General features: G+C 43.0%; 1 protein-coding gene across 1 annotated transcript in view; it reads left to right on the top strand.

The window, feature by feature from the left end:
* The window catches only part of PAG1 (phosphoprotein membrane anchor with glycosphingolipid microdomains 1), a 136,394-nt gene that overhangs the window by 86,869 nt on the left and 23,363 nt on the right, over positions 1–26,162 (top strand). The window contains exon 4 of the mRNA XM_008689086.2: positions 25,844–26,051. Within this exon, the coding sequence (XP_008687308.2) occupies positions 25,927–26,051 (125 nt within the window). The 5' untranslated portion in view covers positions 25,844–25,926. The remainder of the gene's footprint in view (positions 1–25,843; positions 26,052–26,162) is intronic.

Raw genomic sequence — 26,162 nt, 5'->3', positions numbered from 1 at the left:
AACATAACTGTCTGTAGCAGGGGTTGGCAAAGTCTGGGGCCAGATCCAGCCAGCCACCATTTGTGTGGGGCTTGACCACGCTCTGCTGTGATCTTGCTTGTGCCCATTTCCAGAAAGCTGGGAGGGTATAGGCTCAGGCTTCCTGGGCTCGGTTCCCAGCCATTTGGTTAGGGGTTTTGCTTGACTCGTTTAACCTCTCTGGACCTCATTTTCCATTTCTAGGAAATCAGAGGGTCAAATCAGATTTTTCTGTTGGGGCATCTGTGGCTTAGAAAATTCCAACTCTAAATGTATGCTGGAGGTCTGTTTGTGATCGTAGCTTTGGAAATCATTCAGAATGAAATTTTGGCACTAAGCCAATTTGCATGTGTTATTATAGTTTATAGCATAAGATTAATACTCATCACTTTTCAGCACTTTTGAGCTCTGCCAAAAAAGAAATAGTCCCTGAAAATAACATTGTTGACACGTGAGGGTCACTTATGCATTAAGAAGACAAGACCACAGTTTCTTAAAATATCCACATTAAATCTGAACTAAAAACCATATTAAAATATTAAATTATACCATAATTTGTGATGAAGTACACAAAAGTACATATAAGGTACATTTTCAAACAAAAATTTTAGGTTAATATGCTTTGGGATCATACACTCAAATGAAATTTAGTTTGAACTTATTTATTTAATGTAATTTATAGTGTTATGTCATATTCTAGTTTATGATAGTAAAATTTTGAGTACCTGATTATTCTCAAGGCCTTTACAGATGTTTATGATCCTGCCAAGTGTCCATGTTATGCTTGTTGAGTTAATCATTAAGAAGTTACTCATCTGACAATTATTTCTTAATTCCTTTTGAGCCAGTCATTGTCCATAATAAGAAAGCAGTTTCTAGCTATAGTATTTCAGTGCTATGTTTTGATTAGAGGCATATAAAAAAAGAAAGTTTACTTAGGTCTGCCTTGAAAGTTAGATCGAATAGTGCCCACTTGACTGGGGGAAGCACTCTCGGGAACGGCTGAATAGTGATTCTCAACTTTGTTCAATAAAATCCCTCAAGGGGCTTTTAAAAGTCCCCATGTGCAGCTTGTACCTCAAACTAATCAAACCATCTCTGGGGGCATTATTTTAAAATATCCCAAGTGCCTCCAATATGCAGCACAAGTTGAGAACTCCTAGCCTCAAGGAGGAGTGGGGGACACCTCTTGAGATGAGCTTTGTAGCAGAACTCTCCTGTCCTTGGAAATTGGGTGACTTGAGTAGCTATGGGTCATTTAAAGAGTGAATAGTAGTCCTCCCTTATCCACAGGGGACACATTCCAAGCCCCCCATGGATGTCTGAATCCACAGATAGTACCAAGCCCTATCTGTACCATGTTTTTCCTATACATACATCCCTATGATAAAGCTTAATTTATCAATTAGGCACAGTAAGAGATTAATAATGGTAACTAATAATAAATAGAATGATTGAAACAGCATATTATAATAAAAATTATCTGAATGTGGTCTCTCTCAGAATACCTTATTGGACAGTACTTGCCCTCCGGTGGTGATGTGAGAGGATAGAACGCGCCTGTGATGAGATAAGGGCGGAGAAGGACAGAAGCATCCTGATACAGCATTAGGCTACTACTGACTTTGTGACAGCACAGCAGGGGGTTCATCTGCTTCTGGCCCACAGATGGCTGCGGATAACTGAAACCATAAAAGCCATACTGTGGATAAAGGGGGACTACTGTATACTCTCAAAGAGAGAGAAGCTTGCCAGTATTAAAGAACAAAAGCATGTCCCTTGCCCTAAATCTCCACCTCACAGGTACCAGGAGAGCCCGCCCTGATTTTGAAATTGCATGCCTCCATGCTACAGTGTTTGCTTTGGCTTTTGTTTTGTGTGGCATTTTAGTTCACATGCAAGATCAGTGGGAGCTAGCGTTTAGTGAGTACCTCCGGTGAGTTTCAGGCCCCGTGCTAAACATCATTCTTTCTCACAGCCAGGAGATAAAGAAGTTATTCACTTTGAAATAAAAATAAAAAGTCAGAGTTTTGTTTTGTCAGAGAAATCTTATCTCAGTGTAATTGGATATTTGATCATTTATTCATCTGTTCAAAGAACATTTATGGAATATATGGGCTGTCCCAAAAATAAGTTTTTAAAGTACTTTAAAAGTTTTAAAGCACAAAGGATCTGTGTGTGTTATCTTTTGCTTCATAACAAGCTTAGTGGCTTAAATATGACCATTTATGAGTTCTGCAACTGGCAGGTTAGGCTGGACTTAGTTGGGCAGTTCCTCCGGTCTCAACCAGTCTCCTGCACATAACAGTGCTCGGCTGTGGTTTGGCTTTGCTCATCTCAGCTGGGCTCTCACCTGTCTGGGGTGTGGGCTGGGACAACCCGGCTGGTCAAACTCTGGTCCCTGTGATCTTTCATCCTTCTTCACATGAGGGAGTTAGGGCTACCTAGAAAATGAGTGCAGGTACGTAGGATACCTTAGGCCTGATCTCAGAATTGTCACACTGTTGTGTCTGCCACACTTCTTGGCCAAAACAAGTCAAGTCCAGTCTAGATCCAGGAGCTAGGGAAGTAGACTTTATCTCTTGATGGATGATACCAAAAAGTCCTATTACAAAGGGTGAGGATAAAAGAAAGAGGGAGAGTAATTGTGCTTATTGTGCAGTCAGCCACAGGTGGAGACTCTAATCCTGTCTTGGGACGTTAAGGGAGGTTTCTGGGAGATGGTTTGAGCAGGTTCACACCTGGAAAACAAACAGTGCATTCAAGGTGAAAGCAATAGCACGAGCAAAGCTGTCAAACTGCAGTTTCTATAGTGAAAAACAAAATAGAGATTGTAAAATTTCCTGAATGTAAGAAATATGTCCAGCCCAACACAGATCATGGAGAGGCACTCAACATGTACTTTTTCGTTTATATTTACATTATTTATATCAAAAAAGCTACAGTAGTGGTTGGGCCCATAAGACAGATGTAATAACCTGAGGGCTTTACAACATACCATTTGAGTGACCTTAGACAAGTTACTAACTTCCGTCGCTCTCTTTAGTACAGTGAAGAGAGTAATGCTTTTTGTATCAGTTAGTTTTTGCTGTATAACAAACCACCCCCACAGTTTACCAGCTTAAAACAACAGCCATTTACTTGGGCTCCTGGTTCTGTGGGTTTATAGTTTGGGCCGGCCCAGTATGGCAGTTCCTCTGGTTCCTCCTGGGCTCATATATGTGTCCGCAGTCAGCTAGGTGTCTGCACCTAGCTGGGGTGAGGATGTCTGGTCCACACGCCGCTCATCCAGCAGGCAAGTCTGGGCTTATTCACACAGGGGATCCCACAGAGGATCCCCAGGGTTCCAAGAGTGAGAGCAGAAGCATGCAAACCTTATGGTCTAGGTTCACAATTGACACACTGTTGTTTCCGCTGCATTTCATTAGACGAGGCGAGTCACAAGGGGAGGCGAGAATTAAGAGTAGAGACAAAAGCAACATTTTTTACTGGAGGGACCTGTAAATTCATATTGCAAGCACTGAGGACATAGGGAAGAGAAGAATTGTAATCATTTGTACAATCTTCTACACCTACCTACGGTTCACAGCAATCCAATGAAGAATAAGTTAAATGTAACTTGATTTTTCTAGGTGAGGCTCCAAGTTAAAAAAGCATCTGGCAAATGGTAGATGTCCAGTAAAAAGAAGCTATTAACTTTTTCTTACATATATTAGAAATCAGATTTTCAGCCAGATTCTCTTAATTGCCTATTTTATTAAAGAGTATCAGATGAGCCTCCAAACGGTATTCGCAAAGGTTAAATAAATGTTATGCTTTCTTTCTCTGTTGCACAAAGATAATACAAGTAGGGAAAAGCTCATTGCCTGGGAGTGCGTGTGTGTCTTGGCATAGAATTCAGGTGTCGTCACCTGATGAAGTTGCAGTGGAGCCCGGCATCTTCACAGCTGCCCAGGAGAAAGACATACTTAATGCGAAGGGTCAACCCGAGAAAAAACATTAGAGATAGTAGTAATATTTCAACTCTAAAAATATGAAAGACTCTTTTAATGGGTTAGAACTCATTTTTAAACCTATGCAAAGAATGAAAACCTTAATAAATCTTTATTGATTTTTTTCACTGTTGTGTTATAAGTATTTTCACAAAACCAGCTAAGCCCCATATAGTTCCAGATTGATCCATAAACTGCTCTTGGATCCTATAAATTGGATTCAATGGAGATTTATTTATCTGACAGCTAGAATATCTCTAATCAGTGATGTGAACTGGGCCAAAAAAAAAAAAAAGCTACCTTCTTTAAAAGAAATAGAACATCAAAGGTTATTCAAGAATGTGTAGATAGAAAAATGGCACGTGTTCACTGAGGACCGTGTCTGCTTTTTTACAACTGCGGTACGTTAAAGCTCCTTGAAGGGATCTCAGATGATCGTTGGGCTCTCAAATCCAGCCTGTGTTCCCAGCCCTCCACCTCCAGAAGCCCCACGGCCCTCAAAGGGCTGTGTCCACCTGCTGACACCGGTGGGGCTCACCTTCCAACATACTGCAGTTCCTTTTATGATTTTAGAAAGTCCTTGAGGTGAAGTGATTAAGACCTGTGGCTCTCCTCCTCCTTTCTCTCACTTTCTTCCTCTCTGAGTGATGGGGGTGGGGAACAGCTACTGAAACTCCTTAAGCCTTAGTTCCTTATTTTGACAATAATGAATGTACACTTGTGTTTACATGTAGTTCCATCATATGTATAGTCATCAGGTTATTAACACAAATGTTGAATCACAGAAATTTAGGTCATCAGAAAGAAAAAGAGAATATAAGTTAAAATGTTCAAGACAGCCCAACACAACCAGGTTTGCTGATGGCCTTGCTTCTGCTTTTGAAAGCCTGCTGGTCACAGCCGTAATCACCACCCCGTCTCACTCTGAAACATGGGAGTATAGGCCATGCTTTCCATAAAGGCTTCAGTGCCCTTGCCATAAGAGTAAACAGTTCATTTGAACACTAGGTGTTTGTTTTTCAAGTAATGTTTTATGGGCCATGTAATAAAGTTACCTTACCTGGTACCGAGCATATGGTAGTAAGTATTCATGGATGTGATGTGTCTATCTGTGCATGCCTAAGAATGATTTCTGCTTTATGAAATTCATGTTGGCAAGGACAGTGGTTTTTGTTGATACTAATAGACCATCTGGGACTTGCTATTCTAAATGTGATGGCTCTGTTTATACATAATGTCTTTAAGGGGAATTCCATATTTTTTGACATTTGCTTGCCAAACTAGAAGTTGTGTACGGATTTCTGAACCCAGATAAGAGAATTTTACCCTTGCAAACCCAGCAAATCTCTTAAATGACTGCAGTGATTTTTTAAATAAAAATTAAGTGCACATGTGCTGCGCTCAATCTCAAAGATTCCTGGACATCATAAGGTTTTTGGTATTGTTACTATAAAGAATGTACTGTATAGTAAACATTTTACATCAAGCACATGCCTTGAACACGATTGGAAACCCTAGTCACATGAAGCCATTGACAGATTTAGTAAGCATAATTGATTTTATTCAGATTTTAGATGATTAGTAAAACATAAATACTAGTTGGACCTCATACCTCTACAGTAGTCATGCAAGTTCTCACAGGCTGACACAGTAATGGACCACCCTTCTTCTGCCTTTTAAGACCATAGAACTTTATCCCGTTTAGAGGATGCCATGCCTTTTAGAAGAATGGTAACCAACGCCCAGCATGGAGGGTGTGGAGTCATGGCTTGCTGCAGTCCCCACGCTACTCTGTTATTCCCCAGCCATCAAGTTGAATGTTAATCACCACTTCTTAATATTTTTGTGCTGTGGTTTTCTTAAGGTAGAGTTTAAAAGAAAGCAAACGATAGAATGAACAGGTTGTGTCTTTAAAGAAAAATGAGAAACCTGTTTCTTTGAGAAAAAGAAACTATTTCCTTGTGGTTAATACCCACCTGGCCTGCCTCTGTGTTTGTGGTACATACCAGGCCCCTGTGGCATTGGAGTTGGTGGCTGGTGGCAGCTGTGTGCTCTTTGCTTTCCTGCTCGTTGATGAGAACTTCACTTCGTATGAGACCACAATCTCTTAAGACTGCGTACAGTGAGGAAAGAATACAGGATCTAGAGTGGAAGGCGGGGATTTCCTGGTTAGGTTAGGTCTCGGCTAGCCTCTTAATCTCTCTGGTCTGTTGTTTCCTCATCTTCAAACAACAATAACGTTGTTAGAAAGAGAGAGAGAGAGGAAGGAAGGAAGGAAAGGGAGAGAGAGAGAAAAAAAAAAAAAGAAAGAGAAAAGAAAGAAAAAAGAACCCTGCCTTAAATTCCTCACAAGATTGTTGAGCTACTCAAAAAGTAAAAACTGTGAAAATGTTCGCTAAACTCTGAAGTATTACCCAAAGATAATGTGATCATGATAGCTACTCTGAACCTGAGGGGTGAGGGAAGATGAAGGCTCTTGGGTCTCTGTAGACGAGTAAAGGACTCAGGCTGAGAAACTCCACCTGGAGCGTGGGGCGATTTACCAGTGGAGCAGGATTTAGCCTGTGTCTGTCAGACACCTGAACCCACGTCCATTCCCTGTGCCTCGTTCCTGCCGTCTGCCATGACAAGTGCTCAGTCAGGCTGATGTCATAGGCCTTTGGGTGCGTACGATGCCGGGAAGAAAATATGACAGGAAGGAAAAGGGCCTAAGACTGAACCTCGGAGAAGAAGAATCACAGTATCAAACAACCAGGGAGAGGAGCGAGGCTCTGGGAGTGTCTTCTCAGTGTGTGGCTGGCACCACGGCTTGTCATTTTCATTTCCATTCACATGGGACCGTGGCATTTCAGTTGACACACTGATGACCATCATTATGGATAGTTATGCCAGGTGCACACATCAAATGTGTTCTTCCTTTTTTACACAGACAGACACATATATCAACTTAATCACAAACCTCACAGTCTCGTGAGTGTGAGTTAACTGACCTGGATAGACAAAATCCTTGATTGTTACTTGATCGTTTCAGTGATAGAAGTAAAAAAAAAAAAAAAAAAGAGTAAAAGCCTGGCAGTTACATCTAGAGGCTTAATCCGTTCAGATTCATATTTTTGGCAAGAAGACTTCATAGTTAGTGCCTTGTCTTGCACCGCAGAACCCAGTGTCTGATGGTGCTTCTTTTCATGACATGAAGATTAATCACTGGGTTCAGGTGTAATCATCCTGACTCACTTACTACAGAGTTTCCCATCAGCCCCAACCCTATAGTTTGAAGAGGCTCTGGATGGTCATTGCTGAGAAATAATGGTTAGTTCTGAGTTGGCTTTGTGACTGTTTATGGCTACTGTCTGCTTTACCTAGGTTCCTGTAAGTTTCTATAAAAGTCTATTTGAAATTGCATTATATTTTAAACAAATTTGAGTTGGTCATCATTTAAAATAGTATTTTTTGTAAAACATTCATATCATTTCATAATACCACTCTTTTACAAATACAAATTTACACACACACACACACACACACACACACACACACACACACACACACATATATATATATATATATATGATTTGGTTAAGGCAGGATCCACCATCTCTTAGAACTTTATAGTGTGATTGAACATCCTGCATTTGAAGCCGCTGATTCTGATGTTGATAATGATTCTAGTTTACCATTTGAATTTAATGTAGCTCTATTTAACTAAAAAGAGAATCAGATACCAACTGTACATTTAAATACTTTATATACTTTGAGTTTTAAAAGATGCGGATTCTTTAAATATTTTTTGAATAAAATACATTTTTGTTAAAACAGCAAGGAAAGCAGAAGGAGGAACTAATATTTATGAGGTGCCTTTTCTGGGCAAGGGCACTAAATTGCATGTTTCACAAGATACAAACATAGCTGATTTTGCTAGTGATTATCAAATATACTGTTCTGTACTGAATGGAAAACTGAAACACTGAAGATTCTGAATGAAGCTGACATGCAAACATAGCACATATTTGGAAGGCTGGCAGAGTGTGTTATCAATATGGCGTAAAGTGCTAATCTAGACCCAACAGAAGCGCCTCAGAATAGAGGTAGTGTCCAACTGTCGATTCCATATGTCAGTAGGATTTGTCCTGAAGATATTACAGCTGACTTCCTGGCCAGATCTATTAGTATCATGTGGGAATAATGCAAGGGTAAGCTTACTGACGAAAGATCCCGGACTGTAATAAATCCACCAGCATGAAGCGGATGCTTTCTGCAGGGTAGCTCCTGTCCCACGCCAGACTTGTATGGGGATGACCAATAACAAGACGCAAAAACTTTCCCTTGGTACACTGAGGATCCAATGCCAAATAAGCACGGTGTTACCCCCAATAAAGTGGTCTAAAGAAACCTCAACAGAAGATTGGAAGTGCAGTTTCAAACATGAATGTCTAGCTGCTTTCTGCGGGGAATTGAAAGAGACAGCCAAGATTGCAAGATGTGCAAACAGAGAAGCTCTCTGGCAGAAGCTCAGAGCCAGCAAGGCACAGGGTGCAAGTTGCCTTCCCTGCAAAAGGGACTGGCTCCGTGGGTCTCATTAAAATCCCAGCACGTGCATATTGCCTGGGGAACTATTGGTGAAATTGCCACTGTACACACTCGTTTATTATCTATTAATGTCAGTAGTTTCACCCTTGAAGGCTACAAGTCTGCACTGAGCGCATTCTTGGTCGGACTGCACGCGTCTGCAGTCGCGCCCTCTGTCAGCATTTACTGAGCGCCTGCTGCTCTCGCGGGGGCTGGCGTTAGAGCTGCGAGGACAGACAGTGCCTGTGCTCAGGGGGCTTATATTCTAAAGGGGATCCTGCAACCCTAAACACAAAGACACATGTATAAGATGCTTTCAGCTGGGATAAGGGGAAAGGAAGAGAGGATAATGGGATAAAGGCTGAGGTGGGGATAGGCAAGAAGGCCTTTAGAAGTCTTCTCTGAGAACAGGATACTTCAACAGGATAAAAAAAAGGAAGAGGAAGCAGCTCTGTTATGACTTGAAGGACGATCATTCCAGTAGGTAAACACCTGGGGTAAAAGGTCCAGGGTGACATTCAAGAGCTAGAAAGAAAGAGCCATGGTAGTCTTGCAATAACTGTCAGTCTGAGGTGAACAAAGTGCACTGTGTCCATTTAAGCAAAGAAGATCAAGAGAAAAGCGAAAGTAGCCTAAAGCATAATGCAAAGGATTGTCGTAATATTGTGTTCATTTCCAGTACACTGTCTACCTGTAAGAATTATGCATCATGTTGCAAGTGGAAGATAACGTAATTTAGCTCAGTTTTGACATGCAAACGAAGACCAGGGCTACGTGAGAACCAGTAACAGACCAGAAGATTTTTTTTTGTATTTCTTGTTGAAATTTTTATATTTGAATATACTTTAATTCTACTTTAATTTATCCAGTCAACTATGTTTAACCATACAACTTTTAGATTAGTGTTTTGAGGGATGCAGAGGAACATATGTAGACAATACAGCAGAGAATGTGGCTCAGTGCCCATATCTTCTGGGTCTGAGTCTTTATGTTGCAAGCTCAGATACCACCTTCTGGAATAGACTCTATACATGCTCTCTTTTGGCTCAAGCTCTGAGGATATACGTGCACACAAAACGTGGCTGATGTGGTTACCAGTGCAGACTTGTGTGGGAAGAGGAACGATGAGCTGTATCTGTTTTACGTGGTCACATCCTGATTATGCCAGGTTTCAATACCGTAAGAAATAAGATGAATTAGTATTTAGCAGTTGAAAGTTTAGAAGCATGAATGAAAAGTCTAGCTAAGTGATTCTCAGCCCTAACTATGTATTCAGATGCTCTGGGGACACATTTACAAATGTCAATGCCCAGACCCAATCCCTACTCAAGCCAATTTCTAGGGTTAGGCTTGGACATTTCATATACTGTAAAAATTTCCCAAGTGATTCTAATGTATAGCCAGGGTTGAAAATCCTAGTCTAATTCAGAGAAATCTAATAATTCTATATAGTATTTAGGATAAAGTTGGTTTGATTCTAATTATCTTAATCTTTGTATCTCATATATCATCAGGGTACTTCTTTCATTATTTCTTTAAAGATCAGAACTTATGATCCAAAAGATTAACTTAGTGGGAAAATCCCCCTTCCTTCCTCCCTTCCTTTCTTCCTTCTTCTTTTATTTTTTACTTTTTAAAAAATGTCCTTTCCCCCTAAAACCTATTCTGGACATTGAAAACTCTTAAAATGTATAAACAGTTAGTGATAATTAAATTTAAAGCTTCATGTATCCAATCTTTAGAAATTAAGATTTGCTTCTAAGAAATATTGAGGTTGTTATAGTAAAGACATTCATATAAGGCTCTTCAAAATGTATGAAATAAAAAACTTGCAGTTGGGGTTGGTGTAGAGAGAGGAAAGAAAGAGCTAGACTGAGGTAATTGCCGTAATTGAGGATAATTACATCTTTGAGTCTCCAGCCAGCTATATGAGAAGGGAAGAGAAAAGGAAATATGATTTTCGTACGTATAGTTGAGTTGTTATTTAAAAAAAAAAGACAAACTAGCAGATAAAAAAAACCTTTTTCCAGGCACTAAAATCTCCCGAGTTTATCACACAGACACACACCAGAACAATGTCATTAATAGTTTTACCAAAAAATGCAGATAAACAAATCATGACAGTTTCTTACACTCTTATTTTATAATAGCCACCTCATTAAGACGTTAGTCCATAGGGTTAGCAGCTCCCTCGTGTAGCCCTAGCTCATGACACTAGAACCACGTTGGCTACGATATGGAGGATATTAATATTCTAGGCAGCCGGGGTAGGAGTCTGTCTTCAGTCTGTCTGAAAGCCATATCCAGTAATAGGCAGGGAAAGGGCATCAGGTCACAACTCTGTTAGGAACTACGAAAGGTTGGAATTTGAGTATTACGACACAGTCTTGGGGAGAGTATTAATAGTGTGGAGACTATATTGAAATCATACACATTGGTGTCTTAGATGGATCCTGGATCCTTTGATTCCAGAATCAAAGACTTATGATAGATAAGTGAATGTTGCAGAATGTCTCAGATTGCTCTTAATCATGTTCTCAGGAAGGTGAAACAGAGTACACAGGTGACTGCTAGCGGACCAGTTGTCCCTAAAATTTGCTTGTTCCTGATAATAATACACCAATGAAATAAAATGAAGTAAAATTTCAAAGACTTTGAAGAAAGGTCTAAGGAAAGTAATGTAAAAAAGATTGAATCCTTCTCTTAATTTCAGGATTAGCAACGTATTGTTTTACAATTAGTACTGAGAAATCCCATAACCGTTATAAATAATTGCTTACAAAAAGAACTGGAATGAAGCCACTTGGCTTAGATCATTTAGTCCAGTGGGTTGAAATGATAAATACTAATTTCTTTTCCCAATAACTAGATGCCAGTCACTATTTTGATTTTTTTATTTTTCTTTTCTGTCTGAAAACATACCTTCTTGTTGCTTATGTAAGTATATTTTTCTTGAAGTCTTCCTGTAATAGAGGCATGAAAAATAATTAAGCAGTGCCCCTGTCGAGATCAAATCCCACTGTTGCATTTCCCCAGAGCATACATTTACGGGGCTGCCAATATGACCGTGGTGCGTACCCCACACCTCTAGGGGGCAGCACGCATGCGTTACTGTGCGTGCTGTTAGCACAAGCAGAGCCACTTGAAGTGTCAATGGCAGAGAAGAGTGAACTCACATTCTTGACTCTGTGTTCAAAATTTGAGTTCCCATGTTCCATTTTTTAAGTTGTAAATAGTTTTACCTTAAACACCATAAATATGTGTTTCTTTTCCTTTTTATGTATTATTATGATACGGTAGTCACCATACAGTACTTCATTAGCTTTTAATGTAGTGTTCCATGTTTCATTGTCTGAGTATAACAGCCAGTGCTCCATGCAATACGTGCCCTCCTTAACACCCATCACCGGCCTATCCCAATCTCCCACCCCCCTCCCCTCTAAAACCTTCAGCGTGTTTCTTGGAGTCCATAGTCTCTCATGGTTCGTCTCCCCTTCTGTTATCCTCCCCCTTCATTTTTCCCTTCCTTCTCCTACTGATCTCCCTGCTATTCCTTATGTTCCACAAATAAGTGAAACCATATGATGATTGGCTTTCTCTGCTTGACTTATTTCATTTAGCATAATCTCTTCCAGTTCCATCCATGTTGATGCAGATGTTGTGTAATCATCCTTTCCGATGGCTGAGTAATATTCCATTGTATATATGGACCACATCTTCTTTATCCATTCGTCTGTTGAAGGGCATCTCGGCTCCTTCCACAGTTTGGCTATTGTGGACATTGGTGCCATGAACATTGGGGTACATATGGCCCTTCTTTTCACTACATGTGTATCTTTGGGGTAAATACCCAGTAGTGCAATTGCTGGGTCATAGGGTAGCTCTATTTTTAACTTTTTGAGGAACCTCCGTACCGTTTTCCAAAGTGGCTGTACCAGCTTGCATTCCCACCAACAGTGTAAGAGGGTTCCCCTTTCTCCACATTCTCTCCAACATTTGTTGTTTCTTTCCTTGTCAATTTTTGCCATTCTAATTGGTGTAAGGTGGTATCTGAATGTGGTTTTGATTTGAATTTCCCTGATGGCTAATGATGTTGAACATTTTTTTCACGTGTCAGTTAGCCATTCGTATGTCTTCATTGGAAAAGTGTCTTTTCTTAATACAGTTAAAACTGAGTCCCTTAGGGGTGCCTGGGTGGCTCAGTCGTTAAGCGTCTGCCTTTGGCCCAAGTCATGATCCCAGGGTCCTGGGATTGAGCCCTGCGTCTGGCTCCCTGCTCAACGGGAAGCCTGCTTCTCCCTCTCCCACTCCCCCTGCTGGTGTTCCCTCTCTGGCTGTGTCTCTCCCTGTCAAATAAATAGATAAAATCTTAAAAACAAGCAAGCAAACAAAAAAACAAAAAACCCAACTGAGTCCCTTGGACACTCAGAAGGTGTGGCAGGCCCTTTTTTCCTGAACTTACCACAGCACATCTCTAAGATGTGTCTGTCCCAGGCTGTGACGCTTGCCACCATAGGCCACTCTCCTACCTCTCAATTTAATGCCTTTGGAATGTTCCTTCCCCCACAAAATGGGTGAAAACATAGCACAGAGAAGTGAAGGGGAGGGAATGTCAAAGTCATACCCCAATAATACCTCTTACTGTGCAATTGGAAGACTCTTCTTGTTTTCCGCTTTCCAGGAAAAATGGAAATTGGGGCAGAGTGACAACACTGACTACTTGACATACGGAGCACTTTGAAGTCAGCAGGGGAAAAGCCTGTCTCTAAAATGTCAGTGTCTGAACCCATATTCTAGGTCTCTCCCACACATTTCTTAGTTCTGTCGCATTGAGTATGAGTTCCAAATGAGATCCTTCAGCTCGGAGCCACTGACACTCAAAATATAAAGCTCCCCAGATTATACTAAGACTGTCTGTCCATAAACACAGCCTCAACCCACGACTTCCATTTTATTCATGGCTTACAAACAGAGAAAATGGGAAATCTGGAGGGAGAAGATGTGATTTTCACTAGCTATGAAGATTTTCAGAATTGCATTAGTTTCAGTTCATTAGGTCTCATAATCACATTAGCTATGTGACATTGTAAGGAGGAGAGATGCCCTGCGGAGACCCCCCCCCATGGGTTCCCCCGGAGTCTTACTACCTCTTGCCCATGGGGACTCAATATGGAATTAGACTTTTTCCTTTCACGGGGTGAACCAATAAAAACAATACAGCATGTAGAAACTGTGTTTACAAAAACGTTTCCTCATCCTTCCCTAATTCTTCCCACAGTTGTGCTGTGTCCGTTTTGAGGACTTGGGAACTCTTGAAAGTTTGCTGAGTAACTCCCATGTCACTGGGATTCCCACTGGGGTCCTAACAAATTTGGAGTCAGTGGTTTTCAGTGAACTACTCACTTCAGAGTCACTTAGGACATGTTAAAGATACAGATTCTTATGCCCCACTCCAACTTTATTATATCAGAGTATCGGGCCTGGGCCTCAGCAGCCTACCTACCACGCGCCTCGGGCATTGTGAAGCAGGACGTGGGGGGTTCTCGAGGACACGTGTGCAATGGCTGGCGCTCTCCCGTGGCCCGGGAAGGAAGGCAAGGGCAGCTGATGAGGCGACGGATGGAGGGGGCCGGAGGCCACTGAACTGAGGCACTTGAATACAAGAGGACTAGGTATGCGGCAGGGCCACAAAATACTCGTCCTTTAAGCTGAGAAAACATTCTCTTGCTCGGAAGTATGCTACTGTTCTGTCCTGCCACGTCTCTCCTCAGAACCCTATAGTTCACTCCATTTGCCTTTTTCTATCTAGTCCAGAGTCTTCTGGCTCCCTGGCATACGAGTGGCTCTGTAGTCCACATGGACCTCTCCCCAAGGCGGTGACTGGTTCTGGTCGTTGAGCTCCCTGTCTGGTCGTGTCGGACCATGTCGTGTCTCCAAGTTGGCGCCACTCCGTTACACCTACTCCTCTACCCCTGTCAGTGTGGTTTTATCTTCCCTAAATTGTGCAAAGGGAGAGAGGAAAATAAATTTATTGAAGTATGTAGACAGGTACATATCCATGTCATTCTTAAATTCACAGAGTAAACCTGGATTAAGGCCAGCTATCAGTGAAGTGGTAAAGCAGGGGAAAAATGACAGAAAAGGCCCCAAAAATCTTCCCTTTGCCGTCCTCACACACTTGGTGCCTGCATTCCAGCCTCAGCCCTCTCATCCTTCGCCTTTGCCTCCCTATTCCTTACCAGGTGACTTGGTCTCTTCCATTTACGCCTTTGTAAGATTTGAAATACACATACCAATGTTTGCACGCATATTTGGTTTTCTAAGCGTCCTTTAACCATAAAGTGAAAGCAGTTTTCTCCCACTTAGTAAGGAGGTGGTAGAGCTCTATGGGTACCTTCCCTGGTCCTTGAACTCTCACCTGTCCCTGGAGGCTGGCCGACCCTGACTGTGATGGAGTGCGTTCAGGGAAGTGGTCCTTCCCACCCCGTGACCATGCACAGGCTGTCTTTGGAATCACCAGACACATTGAGGACAGTTCTCAGCTTGAAACTACATCAGTCCAAGGGCACTGCAGCTGGGTCAGCGCCACAGCGCCTCTGCCATCAAGCTGAACAGAATCAGGCGACAAGTATTGTGACTAATGCAATATGGTCGAAGCGAAAGGGCTTGTGGCTTTTTGTTTCTTTCTGATTTCACGTGCTTGGAATTCAACAGTGAGCTTTTTAAAATCTTTGATCAAAATATAGCTCTGTATTAGGAACTTGACTCGAAACATTTTTCTCCTCTTGCATATTGAATTTTTGCAATTAAATTGCCTCAGACCCATGTGATCTCATATTCAAGAAGATGAAACAGTGCTTGGGACATAGTAGGTATTTAACAATTATTTTTTTAATGAATTACAGAGTGTCAAAGAGCAAAATACACTTTGTGCCTTAGTGTTAAAGAGTAAGAAATATCAGATATTAGTCAAGAAACTAATGAAACCAACCCAAAGAGCTGACGTCTTTAATAATAGAGACAGAGAACTTCTCCAGAATGTTTTATTACATTTGGAACCTCTTCAGGCTTATCAAATACTGAGGTTGGAAATGAGATTAGATCCCTTACAGATTTGCTTTCTCTGGAAGATCTTCCTAAATTTGGGCATATGCCTTTAAAAAGCCTCAGAGCTTCCAGCAGCAGCATTTTCTCTCTCCATGACAGGTGTATGCCCATCTGCATATTTTTGGTTTTGTCTTTGCCTTTTATTTAAAGGCTGTTATAAATATGAATTATAAATGGGTAAATATGCCAGCTAGCTGTTGATGAAGAAAACAGACTGGTAAGTCAGCCGCGCCGCCAGTGTTTGGCGGTGGGCTTGCCAGAAGTGGAGCTGATGTTTTGCAGGGGCGGTCGGGATTGATTCCCACCGCTGGCCACAGACTAGAAAGGCTGCCTGTGATTTTTCCTCCTGACGCTCCTGTAATTGCTGCGGCCTGGTCAGGTTTTCCTGGGAATTACTAAGACTATGCTTTCTGGGGAGTTGAAACTATTGATCACACTTAGAATTTCATGTTCTTGATGGGTCGACATTTCCCTTTGGGTGGAAAGTCATGAATTTTTATTTTAAACCTGAGGAATTTCTGGCTACTTTCATAAAATGATAGAGTCCAACAGCTGGAAAGAAACTTAATAAATGACCTCATTTTTCAGGAGGAACTGAGGCATGGGAGGTTTGGGCTCGGGTGAACACGTGGAAAGGAACACACAGGGACATGTCCCCTCCCTGGCATTTCATGGGACTCTGGGCTGGTAAAGAGCTGCCTTTCACTGGGGTACTTATATGGGAATCGAGAAAGTCCTGTGATCCAGGGCCTCTGGCCTCATCTTCACGTAACCAAGCTTCACCAGGGATCTGGCGGGATGGCCCTTCAGCCCTAGTTGGAAGGAAGATGGTCATGTGTCCTAGTACTACTCCAAATGGAGTCCTCAGGTCAGCAGGCTAGACCTCACCTGGGAACCAGTTAGAAACACAGAATTCAGAATCTGCTCCTTAACAAGATACCCAGGGGATCTGTAGATATATTGAAGTCTGTTCTAGAACAGTCTTCTCAAATTTCAGCCTGCATCACAATCACCTGGAGGGCTTGTTAAAACAGATTATGGGGGGCACCTGGGTGGCTCAGTCAGTTGAGTGTCCGACTCTTGATTTTGGCTCCGATCATGATCTCAGGGTCGTGAGATCCAGCCCCACATCGGGCTCCCAGCTCAGTGCAGAGGCAGCTTATCCCTTTCCCTCCCCCACTTGAGTTCTCTGTCTCTAAAATAAATAAAATCTTAAAAAAGAGATTAAGAGCCCCACCCTGACTTTCTGATTCATAAGCCTCAGGCAAGCCCAGAATTCTACATTTTTACCAAGTTCCCAGAAGACACTGAGGCTTCTGGTCCAGGCCCACCCTTTGGGCAGCTCTACACTACTGGAACCATTGCCCTGCCACTTTTCTACAAGGGGCTTGGGAATCTTCTAGAGCCCTTGAGTACCCCGTTGCTGGCAGAATGCCTTGAGGATGAGCCCTGAGAACCTGTGCTTTCAAATACAAGTTCTGACTTATTCTACTGTAACCAGTCCCAGCCCTGAGGAGTTCCCAGTAGCAGCAACAAGTAACTTGCTGGGATGTTTTTTTAAGATTTTGATTGTGTTTTTTAGGAGTCAATAAAAAGCATTTTGTCTGCTGATTCTATAATAGAAAGAATCCGTAGTGTTTTAAAAATAGAGTCAAGATGAGAACGAAGATGGCCATGACACACCAGGCGGCAAGTTGAGCCACGTTCTTGCCGGCACCCAGGGAAAACCTGAACTCTGAAGTTAGCCGCCCCTAGTGAGGATGTAGAAATACACCAGAAGGTGTGGCCGAGACAGCAGACGGCTTTATCTAATGCTGCTCTAGCTCGCGATGAAACCAGTGCTAGAGTGGGACTCCTCCCGCGCATGTCTTAAGTTGCCGTCTACTGTTCAATTCCGCCTCTTCCCTCCTGAGAGCTTCCCTTTCCCAGAAGAAGCACCCTTTGATGTGCAGTCTCAACGAGATAGCACGTTTAGGGTGAGGGCTTGGTAGAAGCTAATTGCTATGTGACGGATGCTGGAGCATTTGTAATTAACTGTCCACCCCCAGTCCGACCAGCTGTTAAAATACATCTGATCATTTAAATATCATCAGCCGTGAATGGAGGATTTGAGAGGCATTTAGGTCAAGCAGTAAGTTTCTGAACCTGTCAGCAAAGAAACTTCAGTTGTTATTGGTTACATCTCTATTATGAAAAAGAAACTGGCTGAATCACTGTACCTAAGAAGCCAGATAAACGCAGTGCAAACAATGCTTAACAGAGCCGGACTGTGAAGTCCTGGTCTTGGAAGCTGACCTTCGAGCAAACACCAAATCCTCATGGGGCTCCAGCAAAGCTGTTGGCAGGGGCCAGAAAGTGCTCTAGATCCCTTGGAAGGAGGGCACGTGGTGATGCGCCGCTGGGGATGAACACTGAGCAAACCAGAAGAGAGGGAACGTTCTCCCCTGTGGCGCTAAGAACAAGTCATGATAGGGGAGGTTAAAATGGCCAGAAGAAGGGTGAGGCTCCTATGCCCCAAACGGGCAGATACCTGCGGATGGTGAACGGCGTGGGGCTGACCTCCACCCGCTCCCCGAGAACGCACTGCTGGGCGCCACGCTGGAGTGGAAAGTGCCGGGGACACTGAGTCAGGAAACCTAGGGCTGTGTGACCCCAGACACGGTACTTGACCTTTGAGCTTCAGTTTCCCCACCTCCACCAGAGCGCGGGAAGGATGAAATAACGTAATGTGCAGAAGAGACGCTGGCACGGAGCGTGTACTCACTTGGGCTTTTTCAGTGGTTTTGATTTCAAGCCTTTGAGTCAAAACTGGTACGTGGTAGGTCCCTTCCGGACCTGGGCAGTCAAGATGATCGATCACAGGTGGGAGGGAGGCAGTACCATGGGAATCTATAGGGAGTCTGACAGGCAGACTTTTGGAATTCCTCATGTCCCCGTGGAATTTCAACACCATTTGAAAAGACTGAGAAAGAGCAGTTTCTTCCCATCCTTACCATCTCTGAAGGCCTGGTCAGTATTCACCTCCTTGTGGAAGCTTTTTCTCCTCTGCTCTATTAGTTCATTAGACAGTTAATTCATTCAGATTATTTATTAAGTGCCTACTGTGTGCTGCTTACGAAGGCTACAGCTGTGAACCAGACAGGTCTGTTCACAGCGCCCCCTTTTGAACTTTGACCAGCGGAGGAGACGGCGAAGAGCTTCATCACTTCAATTTTGAATAATGCCATGAAGGAAAAAACTTTACAAGCTTTTACAAAACGGGCCTAAACAAAACTTGTGTGTGCCTGTGTGTGTGTGTGTGTGTGTGTGTGTGTGTGTGTGTGTGTAGGGGGGGGAGGGGGATTGGAGTGCAGCATCCGGAAAGTTGCTCCAAGGAAGTGACACTTAAACTGAGATCTAAAGCGTGTTAGGCTTTCATCAGATGAAAAACATGAGAAGGAGAGCCAAGAATAGTTAAGGCTCCTCTCTCCCTTGAGACATGGAAGCCCCAGAGCCTTTTGAGGGAGGGAAGAGACAGGAAGGCATGAAAGGCCCTTGCTGAGAAGGGGTCAGAGGAACGCCAAGCTCGGGGACACAGTGGGGCCACCAGTGCTGAGAGGCTGGCTGCAGTTGAGAGAATCCGTGTACATACACACCACCATTTCCACGGCTGTGCCTTTTCTCAAGAGACGTTCAGCTGCTTTGGTGACAGTACAAAGAAGCCAGGTGGCTGTGTTTATTCCGGAGTTAAGGTTTTGCCTTAAGACATATTTGGCTTATTTTTTAATTATTTGCCTGATGTGCTCATCTCTTGTATTCTCCTTCTCTCCCTTACCTTATACATTATTAAACTTGCATTTTGAGAGTCCGCTTGGGAGTTTATTCCTCGCCTTTCCTATAGAAATAAGTATTCAGTAAAAAAATTTCTTGATTGGCTTCTATTTTCCAGTTTATGTAGATGCTGAGAAGACGGTGGGAAATGATGTGGACATATCCCCCCAGCCCCAGGAACCTTGAATTTAGATCAGATGAGCAACATGCAGGGCACAAGAGATCGACCACAAAGCCCAAACGGCACACTTTCCATTAAGACTTGCTTATGCAAGGGGCGCCTGGGTGGCACAGCGGTTAAGCGTCTGCCTTCGGCTCAGGGCGTGATCCCAGCATTATGGGATCGAGCCCCACATCAGGCTCCTCTACTATGAGCCTGCTTCTTCCTCTCCCACTGCCCCGCTTGTGTTCCCTCTCTCGCTGGCTGTCTCTATCTCTGTCAAATAAATAAATAAAATCTTAAAAAAAAAAAAAGACTTATGCAAAATGAAGCCCTTTTACCTGTGTACCTCACCTGGTCTCTAAGAATCAATCAGTAGCTCCCTCTTCCCTCTCCCTCCCTCTCTCTTGAGATTTACCATTAAAAATAAAAAATGAGGGGCACCTGGGTGGCTCAGTCTGTTGAGCACCTGACTCTTGATTTCGGCTCAGGTCATGATCTTGGGTTGTTGGATCGAGCCCCTTATTAGGTTTTGCACTCAGTGTGGAGTCTGCCTGAGATTCTCTCTCCCTCTGCCCCTCCCCCCTCACCTGCTCTAAAAAATAAATAAAATCTTTAAAAAATGAACCTTACAAATTGGTCTTCAGGTCAGGATATGAGCAAAGCAACCTTAGAAGTTATTCCTTACCCATCAGAGTCTCTTACTTCTTGGCTCTTCTAAAGACAAAAAACCAAAATGGTGATGGGGCTTTTATAAGCAATAAACTGTATTATTTCTGTAACGTAAATTTACCATATTTTTGAAGACAAGCGAGAGCCACACAGACCCCTCCCCCTGAAAGGGTCAGCTCTCCCGTTTCCTGTGTGGATCAATACATTTGGTAGTACGAACAGTAATCAGGTTACACTGACAGATGGCCTTCAGGATTTATAACTTGCTCTTAGAATGACGCCTGGCTCATTCTGCCTACAGAAGCAACCCTTGATAACAGGGTCAGTTAGTGACGTTCAAGATTTCCAGGTCCCCTTCTCTTGTGCTCAAGGTGCTGTGCTTCTCATAAGCTGCAGAGGAAGAAATGTCAGGTCATTGCTCCATAGTGATGCTTTAAAATTTATAGTTTAAGAACTACCAAGAAAATCTTAACCTTGGAGTCCTTCACCACTTTCTGCTCTTTGGGTGTATTTTCCCAATTCAGGGAAAAAAGAGAAACGGGGACATCTTTGTGACGACCTTATGTGGCAGAGAACCTTTGTGCCTTAGCGAGGTGGACGACCAGCACTGGTGTAGGCGGCAGACCCGGTGAGCGCTCATCCAGAGCGCAGCGTAGCCGCTTGCCTGTGTCGGAGTCTCTTTAATCTGAAGAGAAACCTACCGGAATCTAAATGCTTGAGCTTAAAACTCTCGCAGGGACTCGAGAATTCTATTGAGAGCTTGGTTTAGCCTTAGCTGGCGCATCTGCCCATGCACCTCACAGGACAGGAGCCCAGCAGAGAATTTGGCTCCTCGGCCATTGTTAAATTCGTTTGGCTAATCTGTAGCTCATAAAGTGTCATTCTACCTCGTGGTTCCCACACCGGGTAATGACCAGGAAGGAGGAATTCCCATGGCGTTGTGTCCTGACCTCCTCATTTTGGCTATCAGTGAGGGGTCATGAGTGGATGTGGTTTCTATCATGCTTAATTATGAGTTGACCAGGAGAGCTATAAAATGGTAATGACTGTCATTACCAACCAAAGCCTGCTTCAGAGGAATTAAAGTGTCTTCTTCTGTCACTAATCTCACTGGCCATCCCAACTCTGCCAAATTGTTACACAATTTGCTGTGATCAGAGCACCTACCTGTTAGGAGTGTTAAAAAACCAAATAGTTGTCATTTGGTCATCACCTTTTATTAATTTCATCTGGTTTTTCCTTTTTTTCTTTCCCGTTGGAATTGATTTAGGTGGCTGATCCGCTAGGCTAATGGAGACAAAATACCTAGCACAAGGCACAAACAGCAGGAATGAGCATAGGATTATACCGCCACCTTGTGGTCAGTAATGGCACCTGCTTTTAAAGTGAAAGGCCATCGTTTTTTCTAACTGATTGAATCACATTTTAAGAACATGAATGGATGTAAGAGCATAAGAGATTATGGAGCAAAATAATTTTGCCCAAAATAATTATTCATACCAGCTTTTCAGATCCTTTCAGAGAATCCCCAACAGAAGTTCTATAACCTCAAGTACTGACCTTTCTCAGGGCCAAATGACAAAGTCCCCACAGTAGTCGGAATGTATATAAAATTGGGGTGGAGGGATGGTACCATTGCCTATTTTACAGTGTCACACATTTGTATTGACAGTCTCAGCTGTGAATGTACATCAGTGCAGCCAATAATGATCTAAAACAAAAAGATATGCAAGTATTAATCTTTCGTGAATACGATAATCATCTTCAACTCCTCTCCGCATGGCATCTGGGTGCCATAGTCAGTGTTAGTTGAGGTACAGTGAATGGTGTTCCTTTTCCCTATGTTGAGTAACTCGTAGAATATTTACACATGTGGTCTGACAATGAAATATTTTTCAAACTTCGAAGAACCAATATTCCACAGTTGAACACAATTTTATCGAGTCAGGTAAGAACAGGATTGAAAGAAAGAGGCTTAAATGTCTCCATGAAAAAATGAGAGATCACTCCAAATTGTTCCTGGTGTCCAAGTTGTCCTGCTGCTCTGGGTTAGTTCTGGATACTGAGAAAATACCACACTTGATGTACGCATTAGCAGAAAATAAGATGGTCTTCACGAACAGTATCATAGTAACAGTTTCAGAGACTTCGAAGCCTTCGATTATCTTTTCCACGTGAAATGTGGTTGGCAAAGGGGCACCGTGTATGGTCTGGCAAACGTCATCATTGTGGCAGGAGCCCTTCCTTTTCAGGGTGACTTTCCTCCCCAAACACTGTGCCTCTTGTCCTCTTATTCTACCCTGCTCTTGCTAATCCTGAGAGAGGCCTTCCGGGCACAGGCAAAGACACCAATCCCCCCACTGCTCAGAACACACTAAACTGACCCCTGAGCACTGCGTTTAACCTCAGTGAAACGAGCGCATGAAGTCTAGTCTTGGGGGGAAAGGCCATCGCACTGCTTGGACAACCCCGGACCATCCACACAAGGCCTGCGCTCTCCTCCCCAGCAGGAAAAGAGTATGGAAGTCATAGGTGCGTCTGCACACGTAAATGGAGGGGTGGTCCATCTGGACACACGGTCCTACCTTATTTGTAGCTAAGACCCCAAAATGGAAGCAGATGACCGGAGAAGGGATGGGTGAGAGAATTTGGAAACAGAAGTCCAGACACAGGAAGAGACCAAGAACTGGCGCAGACTTTCTCTACAATAGAAATAACCCCACCCCCACCGGTGGGCTGTGAGGGTCCAAAGGTCACGTGTGTGCAGACCCCTGCTCTTGGCCAGGCCCCTAAAAGGGCGGCTGCTCTTGCTGCGCTGCCACCACTGTGGTGACCCGTCCTCCTGCAGTTTCGCTCTGCGGCTTCTGACAGGCAGAAGCTGCCCAAGCCCCGGAGCCTTGTCTTTCAGGAGGAACGGCGCTGACTCAGAAACTCGATGATGGTCATGCTTTTCCTTGTGAGATTCTTGTCCGGGAGAAGTGTCGTTCTCTCGGTAGCTTTTCAACAAATTTTAGTTGAAGGGGGGTGAGCCAGGAGCTTTGACACATTTTCTCTGAGTTACATCTTTTATTCAGTGGCTCGTAATAATCCGCTTTCATCGTCCCTCTCCCTACCTGCTCTGATAGGCTGGGCGCCCCGCGTCCTTCCATTGTATTCTACCTGCCTTTCCCACTGAGAGAGAGAGAAGAGATGAGAAACGTGTACAGAAATGGAGAAAGGTCCTACAGATTCCACAACCAGCTTGCTGGATGGATATCTGGCTTTTGAATGATTCACACAGCAAACTATTTTCTAGGAATCTGGCACTTTATAAATAGACATTGATTAAATCTGTTGTATGAGCGAATGAGTGAACGAAGGAGGAAACACGCAAATGCCTGCACAACAGATCTCTTTTGTTTGTGGTTCCTAAAATGTGTTATGCTTCGGGCCTGTATATAAAAATTTATTTCATATATATTCGTAGGTCACCACGATTTATGTGCTTGCTTGAATATATTTTAGGAACTGTGGTGCCAATTTGTAGTCTAAATTTAAAGTGAATTATTCATTGCTCCAACAAACCAGAAGAGAAGCAGTGGTTATTTTCATTCAGTTATAGCTGTCCAGGGGCAAACATACAGAAGCAATCTGACCAGCCATTACTGTCTGCGTGGATTGTTTGCAGGCAGAATATAGAACCAGCACGGGAAGAAAGACGTTCTATATTACGCAGGAAGTTGCGCATTTACATATTTACAGAGCATTAGGAAGTGTTCATGTTGACTCAGGGACCTAAGGACAACGTGGACTTCATCTAGAATGCTCTCTGTATACATTGTAGATAAAAGTTTCTTTTTCTCCAGCTTTTTTATTATTCTTCGATCTTAAATATTCAAATAAATGTGTTTCACTTGGAGAAAATTTGGTCCAGTTGAACTGCCTTTGCCAAAATGGCTTTTATTCTCCAACTCTTTCAAGGGGCGCTCCTCTTTGGCACGAAGCCATCCAGGTGCTGGCTTGGTGCACACACTGCAGTGCTCCCGAAATGTACTCACAGCTCTTTCACTGAAGCAAACGACAGTGTAAATATGGACAGACTTTTGCAAGGGAAAAAATTTTTTGAGTTCTGATTAAGATTATAATTTGTTTATTTTATTCATGAAACTAGAGATTAAGTTAAAAGCTCTTCGTTTTAAGTTAGAATATTCTAGAATCGAGCAAAGCAAATGTTCTTTAAACAAGGCCTCTCTGACAAGAGATAATCATTTTTTAAAAAAATTTTTGAGTCTAGTTGACACACAGTATTACATTAGTTTCAGGTGTACAGCGTAGTGACTCAGTTTCTCTATAGGTTCTGCTCTGCTCACACAAATGTGGCTGCCGTCTGTCACCAGACCACACTATTACAATACCACTGACTGTATTCCCTATGCGGGGCCTTTTATTCCTGTGACTCATTCATTCCATAACTGGAGGCCTGTATCTCCCAGGATACTCATCAATTTTTAATATACGGCTCTATTTTTCAAAATCTATAACTCTTAAAATATTTCACAATACTCATGTGACCATTTTCATTTAGAAGATTTGTAGGTGGAACGGGGAGCACGCAGTAGCCCCCACTAGGGGGCTAAGATGACAGTTTTAGAGTCAGAAATGGCTGGATTCACATCCTTACCCTGCCACTTAACATCTGTGACATCTTGGGAGAATTTACTCAATGTCTCTGCCATTCAGCCTTCTTGTCTGAAAAATGGGGACGAGCAGGGCCTTCTTCACAGGCTGGTAGCAGTAATTAAGTGAGGAAGGCATTTAGCAAGGGTCCCAGGACATGCCAGGTACTAAAATGTGCTAGGTATAGCTCTTCTGCTTAATTTATACTTTTTTACAAATAGGTCTTGTTTACTTCTGGTGATGTATTCTTAGCATGTATTTTCATCTGTTCATTTGAAAATGTACTTACGGAGCGCTCACAGAAACTCAGTGAAAGCTGGCCCTGAAAATAGTCACATACTCACAATAGATAACAGTTCTGAAGGTGAATATAAAGACATTCTCTTTCATTAATTGTACCGGCCTTCAACCTTCTCAAAGAGAGGTAGGTTTGGGAGCTAGGGAGATAGGTGGGGAAGAGGTGAACTGCATTTTTTGAAAGCTATAATAAATGCTTTACCCTGCTCTGCGGAAAAAAAAAAAAAAATCCAAACAAGCATTTATTTGCTGTGGAATACAAGGGATCTTATTTTATTTGAAGATCTTAAGAATCTGTCCCCAAACATATCAAAATAATAAGCTATCCCTCACCTCAAACACTGTGCTGGGCGCTTGTACATTCCCACTGGAGGTCTTCAGGTGAGGAAAACAAAGGCCTGGACAACAGAGGGGACTTGCCCAGAGACAGGTGTCCAGGTGAGGCCAGTGCGTCCCCACACACCTCCCTGACTCTGCTCAAAGCCTTCCTCCCGACACACACTCATTACAAGACTCTCTCACTTCACGTGAGAAGTTGTTTCAAAACACACTGGTCTCTCTGCAGGAGGACGAAGCACTCCGCGCCCATGTTCCCACCTTTGAAGGACTGACGGACTCCATCAGCTCGTGCCACTTCCTGCTCCCACCATGGGACCCCCGGGGAGCATGCTGAGCAGCGGGCAAGTGCAGGTCATCCTATGGGGCAGTTTGGCCACCGTCGCCACTTTCTTCCTCATCAGCTTCCTCATTTTTCTGTGCTCCAGTTGTGACAGGTGAGAGCCATTCCCTGTACCCAGAAGATTCTTCAAATGAAAAGCATATAGGAATCCCACTACATAGACATTCACAGACATCCCTGTGTTAAAATTAACTTCTCTGCTGCA

The sequence above is a fragment of the Ursus maritimus genome, unplaced genomic scaffold (assembly GCF_017311325.1).
Source record: "Ursus maritimus isolate PB19 unplaced genomic scaffold, ASM1731132v1 scaffold_9, whole genome shotgun sequence".
NCBI classification, from domain to species: domain Eukaryota; kingdom Metazoa; phylum Chordata; class Mammalia; order Carnivora; family Ursidae; genus Ursus; species Ursus maritimus.
Note: the sequence above shows the minus strand (reverse complement) of the source record. Positions and strands in the feature narration are given on the sequence as shown.